We start from the raw sequence: 16,685 nt of genomic DNA, 5'->3' as shown, positions 1-16,685 counted from the left end.
TTTGACCTTCCCGGCGTCTTCCTTTTCTATCCGTTGGTTTCTTCTTTGTGTGTAGTTTAGGCATTGGAGCAATTTGGTTTGGGCAGGGCGATCAAGATCTGAAGATGCCCCATTGGTTCTAGGATTGCCCTCCGGGTGGCTAAGTCTGCTGCCTGTTTCCTCGGCCCTCCAGGGATCCCCGTTTTGATGCCCTTTGCAGTGGACAATGGGTATCTTTTTCTGGCAGCTGGATGGCTTCTAATAGGGCCAGGATTTCTGGCTGAAGTGAGTACCGCCCCTCCTTAAAGTGTGTCTTTGACATGAGCTGTGGCAAATCCATTCCAACACAGTGATAGATTTACCCTCCCCCCAGGGGAGGCCAAGGTGTTAAGGAAAGCGTGCTTAGAAAAGAGAAGAAGAAAACATAATGCTCTCCTTAAAAATTCAGAAAAGTTGGCCGATCCCCAGCCCTCACAAGGTTGTCTCCAGTGAGCTGCTGCACTAAGGGTGGGGATTCTGGGAGGGGAAAAGAACAGTATCTCATTAAAGAGCTAATTATCACACCTACCTTGTTAGGGTGGCTGGGGGGTGAGCCCCCTACCCCTCCACCCCCCACTTCCCTGGGAGTCTCTTAGCCAGACAGATTGAACCAGCCCATCTGGAACATAGGGGTCTAGCCAGGCCAGAGATGCCATTCTCTTGGCCAGCAAATTTTCCTACCCTAATACTTTTAAAGTGTTATCTCTGCAGCAAAGACGCACATTTTATCAGTGAACCCAGGAAGAGCTCAGAAGTTCTGGGATAAAGGGTAGTTCATATCCGCCAAATTGTTCCTTTAAAATATCAGTGCACTTGCACAAGTAGTTTGCAGTTGGTTACAGACGCTGGGGTGCCTGGTTTGCAGTGCGTTATAGACTCTGGGGTGCCTAGTTTGCAGTGCTGACGTGCAGATATGAAAGCAAAGAGGGGCCCATCAGTTGGGCTTTTCCATGACAGATGAAGAAGTGTGCAGCCAGTTCTGTGGTTCCAGGAGTGCCAGACCCTATGTCCTCGTAACTCCCAGCGACTGTCCTCGTTGTCTGAGATAGCTACTCTGAGATCTGGCTATAGGCTTTCCTGTCTTCAAGCTGATCCATTACTCCTCACACTTCCCACTCCACCCATGGGTTTCGGGACGAATCATAGTTTCAGTGACCCTTGCAAATGGCGACATCTGGAAAGGTCCACGCTTCCACCAATAGCCAAAGAGTGCCCCGGGGAATGAAGGGTCACTTCTGGTGTGCACCAGGAATGCTGCTGGAGCTCGGGGTTGGAGTCCCACTTGGCAAAGCCAGTCACACTGCTGGCTTGGGTGATACTTGTGGTCAGTGAGATACTGAGCTGGTTTTCAAATGAATAGCTTCCAGGCCGAGGCCCCCCATCCCGTGCTTGTCCAATCGATTTTTTTGTTTTTTAAATCCTCGGAGTCGCTCTTCCTATTAATCCACGTCAGGTCATGTAGCTTGGCTGGGTGTTTTAGCCTGCTATGCTTTTATAGTCCTGAGACTGAAAGGCTCATTTGACGATGGCCAGCTATAATCTTCCTCCTTTCCTGTCAAGGAGCCTCCTCTTCTCAGAGCTCCTTCTCTTCTGGTTCTCAGCCAGCTAATTTTCTTTAACATTTCAGCTCTTGGCCTAATGCTCAGGGACTTACCCTCCCTGGCATGAGATACAGTGATGGGCTCCTGTAGATTCCTGCTCTCTGGGTCTTGCCTCTGCTCTCCTCTGGTCGCTCCATCTCCTGAGTCTTTAGAGTGGTGACGCTTGCCCGTTGCTGTGAACACTCACTGTGCTCTGGGCCCTGATGACCTCTTACAGTTCTGCCTTTCTCTGCCTTCACCTGAGGCATTGCTAAATATCAACAATAAGGGTTAAGCCAAAGGGAGCTTGAGTTACTTAGAACTCAGTGGCGGCTCCCTTGACTTAACAAGAACAAGGCCCTGGGTTTGATCCCCCAGCACAAGAAAAGACGGGGAAAGAAGAAGAGAAAGGAAACCAGAACTATTTTGAGTGCAGATAAACCTTTGCCGAGTCCACCTACTGGCTCTGCATCCAGCTTTCTCCAAAGGGGGATTACGGGAGAGGTTATTAAATGCTTTGCAAGAACGAAGGAATTCTGACATGTCCACGGGACCCTGCTCTGTCTATTTTAAATGCTGTCTTCAAAAGAAAACTGAACTTGGTTGGCTCCGACTTGTCCTTGCTGACTCCTTGGTCATCAGTAATCGATGCTGAAAAGCCCCCTGCTCATCTCTTAGATTTTTACCAAGGATTAACAACAGGCTTTCCAGTGTGTGCTTTCGGAATCGTCCATGTTTGCTGCAGAGAGCTTGATATTGGTCTTCTCTAGTTCGTAAATATGTCTCCCTTTCTGGTGTTGGGCAGTGCCAGCTGTGGCATATTCTGGTTCCTCGCCCCTCTAGATTCACCTGGATCGGGGGCTTGAGCTCATAACTTTGGATTTCAACTTCTTCTTTGCCTATGTCATTTATTCTTTCAGATTGGAAAACCGAGAGTTTCTTCATGGGAACAGAGCTATGGCTCCCTCTCATGCTCAAGGTTTTGTTACGCTTGTGGCCTGAAAGCAAGCTATGTCTCTGAGGTGGTGAATCACAGCTGTATGCCCAGTCACACCGCGTAACACCACGATGTCTTCTTACTAAAATGTCAGGGCCGTTTGTTCATTTCATGCACTTTGGGCACTGGTGTGTTGATATCTAAGTCCATGGCTTCCAGAAACTTCCCCAGTGCTGTTACAGATCTCTTCCCTCGGCTACATAGAACGTGGCCCAGAGCAGCATCTTATACATACGGACATCCTAAAGGTTGGCCTAAAAGACTGGCTAGAGAGTTGAAGGGAAGGTGGGCGCCAGCTGGGAAACAGCCTGGTGGGCAGGAAGATCATGACCTGTTGGTCTCATTCATATAGGACACTGCTCAAGTTTGACCTGACGTGATCTGTGTAAGGGTTTACCATCAGTTCGTACCAGCTAATAGGAGTCGTTTGACTTCTGGAGAGAGAGAATACTGAAGATAACAGTCAAGAGAGGCCAGTCACAATTCACACAGGCTTCAGGGAGCTCTGTCTAGCTCCTAAAAGCCTAAAATTCAGAGAAGCTCAAAGACAGCCAGAGTCATAGAGTTTGGGAAGGATTTTTGTTTTGTTTTGTTTCAGGGTGGAGGGGAGTAGGGGGGGTGTTGGTTGGTTCTTTGTTTGTTTTCTCCGGATAGGGTTTCTCTGTGTAGCCCTGGCTGGCCTGGAACTCACTCTGTAGACCAGGCTGGCCTCGAACTCAGGGATTTACCTGCCTCCGCCTCCTGAATGCTGAGATTAAAGGCAGGCACCACCACTGCCTGACTGATCATACAGTTATTTTTAAAGTTTATTTATTTATATGTATGTGTCTGTCATGTGTGTGTGTGTGTGTGTGTGTGTGTGTGTGTGTGCGTGTGTGTGTGTGTACGCGCATGCATGCATGTATTAGAACTAGAGTTCAGATCCTAGGTTTTGGGTAACAAAGCCTGATTCCAAGGTCTCTGTACATGCACCTGAACACACACACACACACACACACACACACACACACACACACACACACACACACACACTCGCTTCCATTCATCAGAATTTGTGTTTGATGTTTTCACAACTTGTGAGGTAAACCAGGACTTAGGTTCCCTCTCCAGCCCCGTTTGTCTCAGTTTGTCACCATTAGTTGACTGCCGTTTGGAGTTTCCAGCCATTTAAGATACACAGGAACATTGTCTAGATTGGATTCCCTAGATGCTAGGAAAAGAAATCTTTAAATGGAGTGCCCTCCTTCCGCATGCCCTTTACTGAGTCCATAGCAACCATAAGGCTGTGTGTGTGTGTGTTTAAAAAGATGCAAACGCTTTTATGATGGTGCAGTTCCAAAGCACGTTAATATTTTTCAGGGAGTCCCCAAGTCGTCCTTCTTGACTGAAGAGAAGAGGGCCCGGCTGAAGACCAACCCAGTGAAGGTGCACTTCGCTGAGGAGGTGCTGGTCAGTGGGCACAGCCAGGTGCGTCAGTAGCCAGAGACGGGAGTTCTTGCTGAGGTGGGCAAGCCGTCTTATAGCACGTGCCTCACTCTGGAATCTTCAGGAAGGATGCAGAGGGATTGATGGGCATTTGCTGGAGGCTGAGCGTACTTCCTCTGCAGGACAAGGGAAGCCAGGGGCGCCCTGGGCCAAGGCTGAGCTGAGGATCCAGTTCTGAGTGTGGCTGCTCAGCCACCAACGCCACTTCCCTGCTGTGATGCGTCTGGAGATTCCAGTTCTCGACATGAATGAGCTTACCATCCCCATGAAAGGAAACATTAATATGTTGCTAAAATAATGGGGCGACGGTAGCGGGATTCCTTTCTTTTTTTGATTTAACATCTGCTAAGAGCCCAACATCTTATTGAACCTCTGTTACTCAGTTTAAACCTTTTCTGTGCCTAGTCCTTCTATCCTGCAGAGGAATTGTAATAAAAGAAGAAACAGAGGCTTAGAGAGAGTAAGAGAATTAACTGTTCAATCACAAGTAAGAAAAGGCAGGAGCCTGGACATGCGTGGTGCCATTTCTTTGTTTTTTCCTGGTCATGATCTCTAGTCATTTTTGATATAGAAAAACCCAGGGTTGATGGGAGAAGGCGGGGGCGTTCTATAAAAAGACATGTTTGATAAGGGAAATTTGAGCCTTCAGATGGATCGTTTAAGGTTTATTTATTTTTATTTATTTTTATTTATGTGTATGTGTCTGTATTGGTCTCTATACTCTGTGCCTCTGTGTATGTGTGTCGGGGGTTGGAGGGGTCACAAAAGCCAGAAGGGAGCAGTGGATTTCCTGAAACTGGAGTTAATGTTTAGAAACACCCTATGGGTACAGAGAACTGAGCTCAGAGTAACAAGCGTTCTTAACCACAGATCCATTTCCTATCTTGAGATCGATGTCTTAAATAAGGATTTATGATAAAGACACATTTACTCATATGTTATAAAATGACTGGTAACTTTTGCCATTCTGAATCCAGCAATCAGTATTAGGCTTTAAAACTTTCAAGTCAAAGCTTCTTGTCATCCATAGAAATTGAAGGATTGGGCTTCATGGCCATTTAAACCAAGGATTCAGGTCACCTGGTCCACATATAAAATCCCTTATTTTCTGTCTGCCCTGCTACACGGCAGAGCACATCTTCAGTGAGACCTGAGAGAAAAGGGTAGGCTTGTTCAGGAAGGGGCCAGTGGAGGCCTAATACATCAATCAGGGTAAACCTGGGATGCTGTCTGTCAGCAATGATTCGAATCTCTTGGGTGCCCACACTTGTGAAAATGGATTGAACCTCTCTGAAGATTAAATTTAGATTGGACATGTGCATTCACTTAATCTTAGCAAAAAGGCCAGGAAGCAGGTGGCTTGCATACTGCAGAGTCCTGTACATGCTGAGTGGTGGGGATGAGAAGCAGCTCAGGACAGAAAGCGTCACAGGTATAGACCAGGTAGCCCGGACTGTGGCTTTAAAAATGACCCTCATCCCTCATCCCCTCGTATCTGTTCTGAAAACCCAAACAAAGCTACTGAACTGCTGACGAGTTTTAGTAGGGGTGGGCAGTTTAGGGGACGGTGTACCTCAAAGTGTCTGTCTCTGAGAAGCTTGAAGGTTGGGGCTCCAAGAATAGGCATTGGCACCAGCCATCCACAGGAGAGACAGCAAAGCCAGGGAGTTCGTGTCACTGTGACCCGCAGCTCCATCCTCAGAAGCATCTAAAAACTGATTAAACCTCCCTCAACAGGGAAAAGAAGAAAGCTCTGAGGGTGCACATCACTCTAGATTATTCTAGTAAAGCCCAGCTTTGGAAATGGGTCTGCTCACAGTTATGGCTTGGCTCACAGTTAAAGAGACACGGGGGAGAACTGTTAGGAAGTGATGGGCAGAGCTGGTGAGCTGCCAGCTCATTAGTGAATGAGCACAAATCAGAAGAAAAAAAAAAATGTCAGCCTGGGTGCTGAGAGGGGTTCCGGTCCTGCATGCACTGGGGCTTTGTAAAATAGAGTTCATAAGCTCATGGGCGAGGGGAAAACGATGCAAGTTGATATCTCCTATCTCCTGTGAAATATGGCCCAGACATCTCACTTGTATAAATTTAGAATATAGAGAGATTTAAATGCAAGAGACGCATGTAATGAAGATAGCTGTAGTATCAGTATTTTAAATAGCCAAAACCCAGAAAGATGCTGTGTGTCTAGAATAGAGACCTGGTTATTTCAGTTCCTTAGACTATGTTAAAGCCTTTACAATGGTAAAGAGTAAGCCTACATAAAAATCATATATGAAATGTTGGATAAAAATAAAAGAATATAGACTTGGGCATAGTCTGTTTTATCAGCTCTCTAAAATCTATGTACAAATTTAGACACACATTGAAAGAAGCTTTAAGGAAGGATAAATGGTGGGAGCTATATGATGTTAGGGCTGTATTTTTTTTTTAAGCCTTGTAAATCACAAATTATAATGTACCAAGGAGAAAAGCCCCCAAGTGGGAAATCCAAAATGAGATTTTTTTTTTCACACAGAGCCAGAAACTTGAAATAACATCCCACTTCCTGGCTGAGTGTGATTTGGTATTAGAGAGTGTCTTAGTTAGGGTTTCTGTTGCTGTGATTAAATACCATGACCAAAAGCAACTGGGAGAGAAAGAGTTTATTTCTGTTTACAACTCCAGCACTGAGAGAAGTCAGGGCAGGAACCCAGGGCAGGAATCTGGAGGCAGCCTAGGCAGAGGCCAAGGAGGAGCACTGCTTACTGTCAAATTCCTTCTGCTGGCTTGCTAAGCCTGTTTTTCCTATGCACCTCAGAACCATGGGGGTGGGGGTTGACCTCTCGCACATGGATCATTTACCAAGAAAATGCCCTAGAGACTAGTCTACAGGCAATCTGGATGGAGGCATTTTCTCAATTCCTCTTCCTCTTCTCTTATGTCAAGGGACAAGTGACAAAAAGGCACCCAGGACCCTTAATTCAAAAATAAAAACACTGTATCCAATCTTACCTCTGTAAATAAAGACACTGTATCCCCCCAAAAAAGTTAAGCTGAGCACTGATGCTATTGTACTTAGCAGACTCTAGTGCAGGGAGAATGCTGGCAGGTATGTTGGAGGCAGAATAGAAGGGAATGAGTCTTTACCCAGTTAGACTTTCTACCCAGATTCTTCATTGAGACACAAAGCCAGTCCTGGTTCAAGGGACTCAGCCAGGGAATGAGGGAGCTCAAGAATTTCTCCCTAGTTCTGGAGGATGTCAGTTCTAAATTTCAGCTCAATTCAGAGGTCATTTTTTAAATGGGAGCTGACCCTTGGGGAACCCCCCCCCCAATGCTGCCCTGCTCCCAGGAATCCTGATTGCCATGGAGTTACTAAAGACTAGCCCTATTCCTCTGACTCCCAAAGCCCCAGAAGAGTGGCAGGGTCCTTAGTGGTGATGGGTGGGATCAGGGGAGTGCAGAACATCCATCCCCCTCTGCTCCTGCTGATGATTCACAGCAGAGAGCTAGGACAAAACAATGGGGAGGTGGGCTCTATGGAAGCATTCCACCTCTAACTCCACCCTCATTCCAGGCCAGCCCTGCAAGGAAGGGTCTGAGGAAGGGAAAGTCCCTATGTGAAGAGGACAGATACCAGTCAGCATTTGTTTGTTTGTTTGTTTGTTTGTTTGTTTGTTTTTAAAAACATGGTTTTTCTGTGTAGCCCTGGCTGTCCTGGAACTTGCTATGTAGACCAGGCTGGCCTATAACTCAGAGATCCACCTGCTTCTGGCTCTCAAGTACTAGTACTAGAATGGCATTAAAGGTGTGCACCACTACCCAGGCAAACATCATTTTGAAATTGTGTCCCTAATGGGTGGACCGAGTAGATATACACCAGTGAGCAGCTGTGAGCCATTGTCAGGCTCCTGCAGTGCTCTGACAGGGCGAGACTCGGCCTTCCTTTCCTTCTACCCATCACACTGAGTGGCTCTCATGCATTTTCCTGGACAAAGCAAGTCCATCCCCCTGGAGAAATTCCCAAACGCTAAAAAGCAGCAATTAGCTCTCCAAAACTGGCAGTGCCGGGCAGCTAGGAACTGGTATGCCAGGAGCCAGAAGAGTGTGTCAGCATTTAACACTGCTCTGTGTTTTCCAGGGGAACTCTCTGCTTTGTATGCCCAACGTGCTCAAGGTGTACCTGGAGAACGGACAGACCAAAGCTTTCAAGTTTGAGGCAAACACAACTGTGAAGGTATTAAAGATAAATCTGAACCCTTTTTTTTTCCATAGGAAAGTTACTCAAAGGACCACCAGGCAGCTTGCCCTCTCTCTGCCTTGGTGGGCTCGTGCCCTCGGCAGCCTGCATGCCCATGACAAAATATGTACCGTAGTATACTCTTTAGTTACATAACCACCCATAAGATGGTTTTGGGGGAGACTCGGGGGTGTTTGTTTTTGTCACTTCCTGCAGGGGAGGGACTCGGGACTCAGAGCGGTGAAGTGGCTTGTCCAAGGTCATGTTACTTCTCCTACACCTTTATCCTTAACCACAGGCTTCCCAACACCTTGTCTCTGCCTTCACCTGCTACCCAAACACCAAATTAGCCAAAGGCGGGATGTGAGGACAAACCCCAGGCCCTTGCATGTTCTTACATATAATCAACTCCTCACTTGAGATTCTCAGAGAGGGGTTACGGGAGCCTGGTAAAGGACTGTAAGAGCCTCCGGTCACATTTAGAGAGGGTGGACATCCCAGAAGCTCCAGTTGTGTAGAGCAGGATTAAATGAGGCAAAAGATGGGATGAGTACATTACGCATGGGCCACAAATGTGCATCTTTCTCAGGCTGGTGCATCAGCCCAGGCAGGAGAATGCACCCGGGCAGCTGGGTAGGGTAACTAAGAGTTCCACAAAGGCAGACAGAGGATGAAGTGCACACCAGGACAGTGGACCTTATCCGGCGAAGCGTGCACACAGGCTGCTCTCTTAGACGGGGAATAGCCATGGAAGGCCTTCTATACCAGAGAGTACTGTCTACATGGGAGAAGTGGCCCTAATTGTTCCTGAGCACAGAAGGAAGAGGTGTCAGAGAACGGCTGCAGTACAGAAGCAAACTGTTGTTTCCGAGACTGTAAAGGCCAGGAGGGCTGGGTGTGGTGGCTCACACCTTTAATCCCAGCCCTCGGGAATCAGAGGCAGGAACAGCTCTGCGAGTTTGAGGCCAGCCTGGTCTATGTGTTGAGTTCCGGGACATCTGGGGTTACATAGAGAGACTCCATCTTAAAAACAAACAAAAGAGCACAACACACACACACACACACACACACACACACACACACACACACACACACACACGAAGTTAAATAAGGAACCTAGCCCTTTAAGGGGTTGGATGAGAGGTGAGATGATACAGTTCAATGTTATAGACGGTAGCCAAGACATAGATACTTGACGGTGATATAGTAATAAATATTAAAAACCCTGGCGAGTGGTTTCTACCCACCCAGATGACAGACACACGCAGCCTTCATATCTTTAAATGTGCCTTAGGCAGCACAATGGCTGACAACCCCAGGTTATCCTTACTTTTTACTATATTCCATCCGGGCTGTTCTCCATCCAACGGGGCAGCCCTCTGAGACACGTTCCTTGGCCCTCGCCCATGGTGGCTCTCCTTCTGTTCCACTGAGGCTTCTTTCCCCTCTCCTCCTCCTTGTGGTGATCTCCCTCGCAAGCCCTCGAAACCGCAGCCTCACCTAAGTCTCTTCTGCCCAGATAGTGGCTGTCAGTATCTTTATTAACTCGGGGTCAGGGTCCCAGGGACTCCAGTCTTGGGGGAGCAACACTTAGCATTGCAATAGACAGTAAAAGACAAAACATCAACACGGTAAGTGCATACATGCACACATACATGTGCATGGGCATATATGTAATAGTTGGCTCAGTCACCTTACTTTGGCAATTTTCAAGCTGTTCCAAATTCCCTGCCTTTTTCTACCTTCCTGGAATTTAGGAGACGCTAGAGAAAACGCTTCAGAACTCAGAAGCTCCAATGCCAGTGGAAGAACAAGAGGGAGAGTTGGATGCATTTAGCTCATGCCAGCCACTCCGCTGGGCACTTCCTTGCGTACTATCTAATTTAACACCTCAGAAACCTTGGGAGGTGACTGACTAGCATTATCTGCACTTCATGGGTAGGAACATGGGCCCCATAGGTCCCCAACATGCTCTGATCCGCTGGTTTATAATCAAGCTTGCTCTGCTGCCGAGCTCTGGGCTGGGGCTTACCTCTCCTCCATTATTCTGCCACAGAAGGGAAGCTTTGTGAGTGAATCAGGCAGGGTTCTACTTCTGTCATCTATGATCAAAGTAGAATGGAGGAGGGCAAGTAAGTCTTCAGTGAAAGCCAGAAATACCCTGAGGGGATTTACAATAAAAGTTCATATCACAGAGGAATTAAGAAGATAGAGTGAGGACAGTGAACAAAGGCTTAGCAAGTAGAACACTGGCTAATCTTATCTGTAGTGGCCAAAGTTTATAAAGCAAATCTCTTAGCTCTTCATAACAGGGAGAGCAGTGAATCTACACAAATCCTGTCAGGGAAAAAGGAAAAGTCACTTCAGCTCACCTGGGACTTCTCCCTCCCACCCCTCACCATGGGAAGAAGATTCTTAAGTCAAAAGGAGTTCTTCAGACCAGAGCTATAGCAAACAAAGCCTCGGGTGCAGCCTCTGGAGCTGGGTGGACTGGGTGTGGTGGTTCATGCCTGTGATCCCAGCACCCAGTGGTGGCGGTTCCAAGATCATCCCTTGGTCACATAGCAAGTATAAGGCCATCCTGGGGTGCCAGACTCTGCTCCCCTCCCCAGAAAGAATCAGAGACAGGCAAAAGCATCTCTAGACGGAAGGAAATGTCATTTGACCCATTAACGTTTACTGAGTTCCTGACCCTTGTGGGTCAGACATTTCTGTGTCACTTGGATGTTGGCTAATACAGAAACCATTTGCTTAGGGTTATCCTGTAAGGAAGCCTGGGGTACCGGGTTGGCATTGGAGATGGAGACAAAATACATATGCGTAGGGCCAGGAAAGGGTCACAGAAATGATGTCGTGCAGGCTCCGGGGAGAAAACTTCCAGCCGAGTGTTAATTGTTCTAGGAAACAGTTGGGCCGTGGCACATGTGGAAAGATGGACAGGTTTTGATAGCAGTGGACTGGAGTGGGATCAGGATGCTTCCAGGCATGGGAAGAGGACCAACGAAGACTCAAAGATGGGCAAGTTTGCGGGATGTTTGAGAGCAGGGCACACTGACAAAAGTACTGGAAATGAAGTGAGAAGTGGGGTATGGTGCTGTCCACCTGTAATCCTAGCACTCAAGGCTGAGGTAGGAGGATCATGAACTCAAAGTTAGCCTGGACGACAGTGTGAGACTCTTAAAGATTTCTTTGTTGTTTATAATTGTGTGTATGTGTTTGTCTGCCTGTGTGTAGATGTGTACACACAAGTACAGTACCCACGGAGACCACAGGTGTTGGATCCCCTGGGAACTCAGGTTACAAGAGGTTGTAATCTGTGTAATATGTATGTTGGGAATCAAACTCAGGTCTTCTGCAAGAACAAAATTAGCCCTTAACCATAAGCCATCTCTCCAGTCCTGAGATCCCTGCCCCTTTCTTTCTTTTTCAAGACAGGGTTTCTCTGTGTAGCCCTGGCTCTGCTAGAACTCTCTCTATAGACTAGGCCGGCCTTGAACTCACAGAGATCCACCTGTCTCTATTTCCTGAGTGCTAGGATCAAAGATGTGCACCACCATTGCCTGGCTGAGACATTATTTCCTTAAAAAGAGGGTGGCGGATACTATTGAAGGAATGGTTCCATTAGCACACGATACTTAGTGTCTATTAAACTGAGTTTGGATTTTGGCCATTGAACCCTGTTAAGCCTTGAATGTTCTAGAGCAAGGAAAAACAACACAGATGTAAGCTTAGCTAAGGGCCTCGAGAGCAGTGGTTCTCAACCTGTGGGTCATGACCCCTTTGGGGGTTGAATGACCCTTTCACAAGGGTCACACATCAGATATCTTGCATATATCAGATATTTACATTATAGTTCATAACAGTAGCAAAATTACAGTTACGAAGTAGCAACAGAATAATTTTGTGGTTGGGGGTCACCATAACATAAGGAACTGTATTAAAAGGTTATAGCATTAGGAAGATTGAGAACCATGCTTAGATCTACAAGATAAAATACCAGATAAAATATTTTAGATTTTGAGGGACACCGGATCACTCTCAACTTTCCTATCATAGTGGCTGGTGTGTGGCTTTGTTCTCGTGAATGTTAATGACACAGCGGTCCGGCTGACAGGTGTTGATGTCTACCAAAGCAGAGAGAAGCCACAGAGAGAACAACACTGTGCCCACAGACCGAGGAGGCTCAGTCTCAGCCTAGAACCCTTTCACGTACCTGATTTACTGTCTTCTACAAAAAGAACATCATTTATTAAAGAAATGGATGTTAAATAATGCTGAGGGGACTAAACATGCCCCAGAAGCTGGGAGACTTAGCTCAGCGGGGGAAGGCCATAGGTTCAATCCCCAACCAAAGCAAATCAAGATCCTCCCGCAGCTGAGAATAATAGGCAGGGTGACATTTAGATACAGTAGCCATATGGGACCTCTCTGAAGAGGTGACATATAAATCAAACTTAAAAGGACAGAAAGCAGCCTTGTGGAAAATGATGGAGAAAGTGTAGAGGTCAGAGGGAAGAACGTCTGTGAGTGCCTGAAGCATCTGCCATGACAGGGGACACTGGAGAGAAAGGACGACTGTGGCTGTAGAGCCTCAGCACAGCATTATCTGTCTTTCCATCTGGTCAGTCTGTAGGCATTGTTATCTTCCATTTCAGAGGAAGAGACTAAAGCCAACATCTCATAGTCACATGAGGAAACTGGTAGCATTCTGTCCAGAAAGCAGTGGTGTAGACCGGCAACTCCAGAGAGTTTCTGTCCAGACACTGGGGCAAGAGACTGGTATCTCCCCAGGAAAAGCAAGAATGACTGCTATTATGAGTGGTGCAGGGCTGTAAAGATCCAACATGGGAGCTAGGGCCATGCCTGTGTTAGCGGTGGACACAGCAGCACCAGCTTCTTCTCCCGGATGTTGGGGAAGCTGTAAGAAGGCCCTAGAAGACTCCCCACTCATTGGGTGACCCTTCTTCCCCTCTGCTGCCAGGACATCATCCTCACGGTGAAGGAGAAGCTGTCTATCCGAAGTATCGAGTACTTTGCACTGGTCCTGGAAGAACAGTACAGCATCTCCCGCCTACACCTTTTGCATGAGGAGGAGCTCATCCAGCAGGTAGGAGGACCCACCCCACTCTGAAAGGCCAGGCAGCTTAGCCACTTCAGGGCTGGATCAAGTACATGTACTCAGCCCAGGGAAAGAAGGGCAAGACTCGGGCTTGGTTTCTCTGTTCCTATGAAGTACACAGGGAATAGTCCAAGATGCTCATCTTCTAGGTGGGGAGTTAGAGGCTTAGCAGGCTAAGGTGATTTTCCCTGGTCACATATCTGACAAAGGCTTTTGCTTCCAGCTTTGATCATCTTTCCTGGCACCTGCTGTATCAGAACTATCAGGGGACATTGGTTGCTTTGTCCAAAACCCTTTCTGTGACATTGCCCCACTGAGAGGCAACCTCTGTGATAGGACAGGGCAAACAGCCAGTCCTCCTGTGCCTCCCAGTCCTTCAGGCATGCACGAAGTTGTAGCACAGACTCTAAAGTCAAACATGGGTCAGTTCAACAAATCATTGTAGGGTGTGTACAATAAAAAGATCAGTAGACAGTCTGCAGTTGGGGAAGGGAAGGGTTTCGTCAGCAGGGGGATGGAGCAGGGAAGCCTTGACCTTGGAGGTCACTCAGCCTACCTCATTGCAAATGAGTTAGGACCTGGTCACCACTCTCCAACTGCTGCAAACTCTTGAAGAATAATAAAGTGCGGAAAGGTGCAAATTCCATCGTCACTGGAAGTCAACACCCACATGCATTCCGTCCTCCTGGCTGGGATAAAATCCCCGTCAGGAGCAACTTGGAGAGGAGAGAGGTTTATTTGGCCTCAGAGTTTGGGAGTTGCAACACATCATCATTGGCATGGCAACAGGAACAGTCCTTGTCCATGATGGTGGGAGCTAACCACAGCTGGTCACATTGTAGATAGGAAAAGGAAGAACCCAAGATATACCCCAGGGCCTCAAAGCACTCTTTCCAAGCAGGCCTCACCTACTCAAAGCTCCACAGTCTCCCAAGAAGCCCTTCCCACCCAAGACAGCCTTTCCTACCCAAGACAGCCCTTCCCACCCAAGACAGCCCTTCCCACCCAAGACAGCCCTTCCCATCCAAGACCACATGTTTAAACGTGTTGTGGGAGGAGAGCTTCACATTCAAACCACAAAGCAAATAATCCTAAACTGTCCATGGGAGGGCATCGAGATGTGGACAGGGTTTCCTACACTGTCCCTAGAAGGGCATCGAGATGTGGACAGGGTTTCCTAGACTGACCCTGGGAGGACATTAAGATGTGGACAGAATTTTCTAGACTGTCCCTGGGAGGGCATTGAGATGTGGACAGGGATTTCTCTAACAAAACAAAACAAAACATTCTTTGAGTCTTTCACCTTCCACACCATGGGAAAGAATCAGGCTAAGAGGGAAGGCTGTGCTGTCTGGGGAAAGACTGAACTAGAACAGTGGCATCCCTCCCTTTCTCACTTGTCCCTCGTGAAGCTGCTTTATAGAGAGCTGCCAGGTCACTGTATCTTCTTTACCTTGGGCAGGTGGTGGAAAGGGAAGAATCACAGGACTCCCGCTGCCTCTTCAGGGTGTGCTTTGTCCCCAAGGACCCCCTGGACCTGCTCAAAGAAGACCCCGTGGCCTTCGAGTATCTCTACCTACAGGTGACCGAGCTGTGCTTCCTGGGATGCCAGCGTCCTCAAGGATGCACGTTGGGTTATTCTGGGTTGGTGGCGGCTAAGCAACTCTCCCGAGGGATTGTCCTTAGAGGACAGTGAGTCTCATTATCCGTCCCTGTCATTCCTGCTCCGACTTGCTGTAATAGGAGATTTGCAGCAGACTAATCAAATTTAGGCTTAGTCCTCAATGTAGATGATACGTTTTCCCAATGCTATTAAAGGCTGTTATCCTTTTCCTTTCCGCTTGTGTTGCAGGATGGGGCTTTAGTGCTGCAGAAACTCATGTTAGAGATGATGTAGCCAGGGCTTAGAAGGGGCATGTGTGTCTGATGTCCCCACTTAGTAGTAGGGTCAAACCTAGTTTCTTTTCTCTCCCTTCCTCCCTCCCTCCCTCTTGGTTTTCGAGGTAGTATTTCTTCTGTGTAGCCCTGGCTGTCCTAGAACTAGCTCTGTAGACCAGGCTAGCCTTGAAGTTCCCCCTGCCTCTGCCTCTAAGTCCCGGGATAAAGGCGTCTGCCACCATGTCCAGCTAGAAGCCTGGCTGCTTGACTCCCAGCCTGGCCCTGCCCTCTGTTGCCTGGAGTGGGATCACTTTGGTCATTTGGATGGGAGGAGTCATCTGGGAGATGTCACCAGTTTACAGCCCCTTTGGGTGTGAGGCTGGCCCACCTTACAAAAATGGTGCAAGAAAACAGTGATATCAGCCGCCACACCACCAATGCATTATACTTGCATAGGACAGCACGGCGTGCCTTATGCTCACACTCCTGCATATAATGCAGGTCGCATAGGCAGTGAGTGAGTATGCCATTAACAACGGGAGACACTATGCTTAGAGACTCTGAATGTAACTAAGGTCCCAGAGCCAAGACCTCAAAGCTGACTGCTGATCCTGCTGCTCTGACTGGAGAGAACTGGGGGGTCGGGGGTGTACCGTGTGCACTCTCTTGTTGCCTAGCTGCCCTGTGTAATCCCTTGCAGAGTTGCAGTGATGTCCTTCAGGAGCGCTTTGCCGTGGAGATGAAGTGCAATTCTGCCCTCCGGCTTGCAGCCCTGCACATCCAGGAGCGGATCTATGCCTGTGCCCAGCCACAGAAGATCTCTTTGAAGTACATAGAGTGAGTGGCAGCGGGTGGCAGCTGTGTCACATTTTGTGACTGCTGGCTTCTAGACAGGGTGGCCAGACTCCACAGAAAGCTGATACTCACCCATCTGCCATTGTTTCACCATCCTCTTCCCTTTACCCAGCCCGGCTGGCTCCCTGTCTGGGTAGAAGCCATTTCCTCTTGCAGTAACACAGAGTCCCTCTTGTAAATTTCCCAGTCCCTGAAAGAATGTCTGAGGCCATCAATAGACAACTTCTGAGGGCAGGGATGTCTTGGAGATTAATTTTTCCAACAGGTGTGAACCAATTGCTGTTTCATTATGCTGTTTCATTATCCAAATGGGGGATGCCTCAAGTCCTAAGTTCCACGTTCCTCTTGATTCTTAGCTCAGAGAACTAACATCCGTTATGCTAAGCCCCTCTCCAGGTCTCTGCTCTAGCTTGTCTGGGTATCAAAATCGTATGGAGAAGTCGGGTGTTAAAAATAGAACAGATCCCTGGTATAATGTGTCAAGGAGCAACTCTACGGGGATTCTGGGGCTCCTAGGCTAATGATGTTCTA

The 16,685-nt window shown here is 47.8% G+C and overlaps 1 protein-coding gene across 1 annotated transcript in view; it reads left to right on the top strand.

Annotated features, from left to right (window-relative positions):
- The window catches only part of Frmpd1 (FERM and PDZ domain containing 1), a 98,941-nt gene that overhangs the window by 68,328 nt on the left and 13,928 nt on the right, over positions 1 to 16,685 (top strand). Inside the window, exons 6-10 of the mRNA XM_032891292.1 lie at positions 3,955 to 4,062; positions 8,204 to 8,299; positions 13,284 to 13,409; positions 14,884 to 15,003; positions 16,000 to 16,136. Of these exons, the coding sequence (XP_032747183.1) occupies positions 3,955 to 4,062; positions 8,204 to 8,299; positions 13,284 to 13,409; positions 14,884 to 15,003; positions 16,000 to 16,136 (587 nt within the window). The remainder of the gene's footprint in view (positions 1 to 3,954; positions 4,063 to 8,203; positions 8,300 to 13,283; positions 13,410 to 14,883; positions 15,004 to 15,999; positions 16,137 to 16,685) is intronic.

Source organism: Rattus rattus, chromosome 1, assembly GCF_011064425.1.
Source record: "Rattus rattus isolate New Zealand chromosome 1, Rrattus_CSIRO_v1, whole genome shotgun sequence".
In the NCBI taxonomy this organism is placed as follows: Eukaryota; Metazoa; Chordata; class Mammalia; order Rodentia; family Muridae; genus Rattus; species Rattus rattus.
This window is presented reverse-complemented; position numbering and strand designations above follow the sequence as displayed.